The 5,889-nt window shown below is 17.7% G+C and overlaps 1 protein-coding gene across 1 annotated transcript; it reads left to right on the top strand.

Moving 5' to 3' along the window:
• PADL01_0036800 (parasite-infected erythrocyte surface protein, putative) lies at positions 1 to 324 on the top strand (the record flags this gene model as incomplete). Its single annotated transcript, XM_028680605.1, has 2 exons — positions 1 to 11; positions 132 to 324. The coding sequence occupies 2 exons, from the start codon at positions 1 to 3 to the stop codon at positions 322 to 324; spliced, it is 204 nt and encodes a 67-aa protein (XP_028541383.1).
• Positions 325 to 5,889: the final 5,565 nt, after the last annotated feature.

Below are 5,889 nucleotides of genomic sequence, written 5' to 3'. Positions count from 1 at the left end.
ATGGGAAAACGGTAGGACATACATGATATTCAGAATAATATATATATATATATATATTTGTACGTGTTTATAATTTACCTTTAATTATTATTATATTAATTATTTTTTTTTTTTTTTCTTTTCTTTCAGAGGTCATATAACAAATCGGTCTATAAGGGAAAATCGAAAATAAATAAACCCGTTGTTAGAACATTAGCAGAATTTGATAAGATATTTCAAAACTCAAAAAGTTCAATTAATTTTCTAGAACATTTAATGATTATAAAAATGAAGATCCATACAAAGAATACACACACCAAAGATCAAGATGAACATTCTCCATGAATTACCAAATAAACACGAAGATTCACATATGACTATATGTAATTAATAATTCTTTCAATGAAAAAATGTGAAAAAAAAGAAGCTTTCGACTCAAGTTTTTACAAACGTTTAATTAAACAATTATGAAAATACACATTAAAGAAGATGAAAGTAAAAAGAATCAAATCAACCATACCAAATAAGATGGTCCTCATATGAAGAATAAAAAATTGTACAAAGAAATATTAAAGGATATTATCATGTATTTTTGAAAATGATCAAAACGACACAGAATCTAAATCGTAGCATAATAATAATGAAGGGACACATAAACCTCCAAATGTTAGGTCAAGCAGTTCCAGAAAAAGAGTGACAGGGAAAATCAGAAAAAGCCATTATTTGCTTTTCATCTCCCGAAGTAGGTCATGTATCTAAGAGAAGGACTTATGGAACCAAAATGATAAAGAATTTAGTTACTTACTTGACCCTAAAAATGAATATGCATCTTTAAGAAGATAAACTTTTAGGATCTATATACAATTAACTTTTGAAAAAAGATCATTAACAATTTGGTTAAACATTTGTTACAACAAATGCTACTTACAAATATAAATATGGAACTTAAAGAACAATATATTAATATGAGAGTTATGAGACTTAAAAAAAATATATAACAAAAGCATTTGGCCATAATTTTAGCAATCGTGTGTTGCAGTATGTGAGGACCTGTATTATTACATATATGTATGAAAATACTCCAGAAGAATTTTTTTGCAACGCATATTAAGTTTTTCTATATCATTAGGTCTCATAATGTTACTAAAATAAATTTATACATATATATATAATAATCATTTATATTGATCTTATATATTTCTTGCATCATTTGTCACCTTTATATATTTTTGTCCATCAATATAAAGTATATTATAACTTATGTTTTTTATTATAAATATATTTTATCAGTGAATATTTTTACATATGTATATATATATATATTATATTCATATGCGTTTATCTGCCCTTTATATAAATGAAAGAATTTGGAAAGTCTAACAATTAATACAAATATTGTTGTATATAGACTAACAATCATTTTAATATTGTTTTTTTTTAATAATTAAAAAAATCTACTTTTTAAAATTAAATATATATATATATATATTAAATAATATATATATTATTTTTGTTATCATCACAATAATGAAGATATATACCCTCCTTTAATAATGGTATAACATTAAAAATAAAATAAATATTTAATGCATATATATATATATATATATATATATATATGTGCCTTTATATTATGGTACCCTAATACAACTTTTTAATTAAAAAAAAAAATTTAATCTTCCATTCTAAAGTCATAATTCTGTTTTTTTAATACAATATATAATATGATCTGCGAATAGTACTTTGTATCAGGTTTTTTTATTATCATTTTATATAATAAAAAAAAAAAAAAAAAATTGACTAACATAAATGAATCCACATAACCATACCCTTATATACATAAGAAATACCCCCTACGTTAGCATGCCACGTTAGAATATAAAATATAATGATTTAAATATATATTGAAGAATTTTTTATTAAGAATTAAATTATTATATATGTTTATGTATAATTTTTAGTTAATTATATATTTTTAAATTCAATTTTATGGTTAGAAAAAATTTAAATATGGATATATAATTTTAATAGTTTTTATGTAATAAGGGATGGGTTATATGTGATTCATTTTGGTGTAATTATTTTTTTTTTTTTTTTTAAAATAGAATATAATGAATAATATTTGAGATATTTTTTGGTTTTAATGAAGATTATGAATTTAGAATGAAGATTAACATTTTTTTTTTTAATTAAGTTTGTATAGGTATAATATAAGGAATATATTATATATACTATATATATTACTGATTTTAAATATTTATTTTTATTTTTTAATGTTATAAATTGACAGAGGTATTATATATTAATTATTGTGATGATAAATAATATATATATTATTTATATATTATATTTTAATTTAGTAAATTTTTTTTATTTTAAAATATTAAATATGTTAGTTCTAATATAAAATTTGTATATTGGTAGATTTCAAATATTATATAAGGCAGATAAAAGATATGAAATTATATATATATATATATGTATATTTAATGATAAATATTATTTATAACATAAATAGTTATAATATTATTTATATTATGAAAATATATACAAGGGAAAATGAAGAAATATATAGATAATATAATGATTAATATATATATGTTATAATTATTTTAGTAAAATTATGAAGATAACATGATATAGAATTAATATGGTGAAAAAATTATTATGGGTATTTAACAATACTGTTATACAGGTATAATACTGAAAAAGATGATATAAATAGGATAATGATTTTTGTTATATTTTTTTTTAAGTTAATAAATTATTAATATATTGTTTTTAAGTTAATATTTTATATTTGTAGTAGCATTTGTTGTAAAAAATGTTTAAAAATTGTTTTATGATTTTTTTTACAAAAGTAAAGTTATAGTATAAAAGTTTATTTATAAGATGATATTAATTGGGTAAAAGTAAGTATAAATTATTTATAATTTTGGTTATAAGTTTTTAATACATGATATGGGAGAAAATAATGGTCTTTTTCTGATTTTACTGTACATATTTTTATGGAACTGCTTGACATAAATTTGAGGTTTATGGTGTATTCATTATTATGTAAAATTTAATTGTGTCGTTTTGTAATTTTTAAAAAATATGATCCATATTTTAAATATTTATTTGTAAATATTTTTTTTATATTAATATGAGGGACATATTTATTGGTATGTTGATTTGATTCATTTACTTTAATATTATTTATTGTGTTTTTATAATTGTTTATACGTTGTCAAAAATGATCGAAGTTTTTTTTATTAACATTTTGTCACATTTGAAAGAATTATGAATGTCATATGAGTCATATATCTTCGTGTTGTATTTGGTTAATTCATGAGAATGTTCATCTTGGATTTTGGTGTGTGTATTCTTCTGTATGATTTCATTTTTTTATAATACTAAATGTTCTAGAAAATTAATTGAACTTTTTGAGTTTTGAAATATTTATCTTCTGCTAATGTTCTAACAACGGTTTTATTTATTTCGATTTTTCCCTTATTAGACCCGATTGTTATATGACTTCTGAAAGAAAGAATAATTAATATATAATATAAAGGTAACATTATAACCGTACAAATATATATATATAGATATATATTATTCTGAAATCATCGTATGTTACCGTTTTCCATATTTTAAAAGCAAAAGAGGTAAATACGACAGGTTTGCAAAAAGAGTAACATGTTTGTTTTTTTTTTATCTTATTTACTATTAATTTTTTTTATATTTTTTTGTTATATTTTTATATATTTATCTGTTATTAATATCTATTTCTTATGAATTTATAGTTTTTTTTTTTTTTTTTATATTTTTTATTTTCAATTGTTTTTATATTTTATACTACTAATTAGAGATAAATAAACAAATAAGATCTATATTATATAATTCAGAAAAACACATAATAATAATAGTATATGTATTAAATTAATAAATGTTATTTAAGTTTTATTCTTATTAAACTAAAAAAAAAGAATATATATAAGACAAAAACTTTTTGGTAAGATTTAATAAGAATATATCAATATATTTATATATATATTATTATTACTTATGTTGGATTTAATTTTAATTTATAATTTTTTTTTTATAATTATTTGGAAATTTATATGTGTAATATATAATTATATAATTTAAATGGTTAATAAATCAATGATACTATTAATATTTCATAAATATTTAGAATATATTTTTCTTTAATATTACTAAATGAGAACTTTATTTCAAAATGTTCAAAATTAAGGACTTCTTTATTCATTTGAATAAACAAAAGAAATAATATTATATTTATATAACATACAAGGAATAATAAAAATAAGAAAAGGATTTAAATATTATTATAATACCTACTGTATATTATCAATTTATCTTTTATTGTACATATATACATTTATGATTTTTCTTCATAATATTTAATATATATATATATTTTACAAAGGATTAGATAATAAAACATTTACATGTTATATAATATATATTCTTTTTTTATAATCATATTATATATTACCATAACTTCTGTATATATATTTAGAATATACAGAGATAAAGATATTTTATCTTTAAAGATCAACTGCGAATACATTTATATATTGATTATATATACATATATTATATTATTTTCTTACATATGGATACCTAATATCCAAGGAAGAATCAGAAAGAAGAAAATAGGTATAGGAGGGGATGACATAATATATATATTCACATAATATAATTAATATAATATAGAAGGCAGAAGAATATGTTTTATTTAAATATATATTTTTTTAAAATATAATGAATTAGATCTTCATATATAAAATTTATATTATTATTATAATTAGGCTTATTTTTACTATATAGTCATTTCTTTAAAAAATTTCCAAATAATAATATATAATTTCATTTGGTGTTTGTATAGGAAAAGGCAGACATATATAATAGTTTTATTACTTTATTATTATTACTATTTATATCTATACATATAGTATTTAATTTTATCCTCTATAATTATTTAAGTTTAAAAGTCTTGCGGATGCATTATATGATATATATATAATATAATTAGGGGTGGGAGATAAAAAATTCAGATCATAAATTAATATTATTATGTTTTTTTTTTTTTAATTACTCTTGATTTTAAATTATTACTTCAATATAATTTTTTCATATACATAGGTAATTATTATTACATACTATATTTATATATTATATTATATAGTAAACAGGAAAATATGGAATATTGAAATATTTAGTATTCCAATTTCTTTTTGTTTTTTGAAAATATAATATAATATAATTTATAATATAGGCAGAAAATATGAATATTATTCATAATTTGAAGATTTTTTTGTGTTATACATTTATATATATATTGAATCAATGTAGTTAATATATATTATATATATACTTATTATGTATGTATTAAACGTGTATATAATATATGTAGTTTCATTTGTTTCTTTTTTCTTACACTTATAATATTTAATTTATAATACTAAAAGTGTTTATTAGAATGTAACTATAATTAATTGTTTTTAATTCACATGATATATATAATATATTATTGCATTTTTCTAAAATAATTCTACTTAACCAGTTTTTAAATATATATTATATTTTTTTGATTTATTAATTTTTATTGTCATGAATTTATTTTTTATTTTTGTATTTTAATTATATAATTTTATATCATGTAATTTTTTGTAAGCAATTTTTTTTTTTTTTTTTTGTTCATTTATTTGTTTTTAATAAGTTCATATATATTATATTAGTTTATTGTATTAAAATATAATCAATATGCCATTATTCTAAAATTAATTTTAAGTCCAATTTTTTATTTTACTATATATTTATTATATTTATTTTTGGTATTTTTTATTTTTTATTTAATATATACTAGAATTAAAATTATTATTCCTACATTGTACCGAAAAA

The sequence above is a fragment of the Plasmodium sp. gorilla clade G2 genome (assembly GCF_900097015.1).
Source record: "Plasmodium sp. gorilla clade G2 genome assembly, contig: PADLG01_00_66, whole genome shotgun sequence".
NCBI lineage: Eukaryota > Apicomplexa > Aconoidasida > Haemosporida > Plasmodiidae > Plasmodium > Plasmodium adleri (nom. inval.).
The sequence above is the reverse complement of the archived record's forward strand: the minus strand, read 5'-3'. Positions and strand labels throughout refer to the sequence as shown.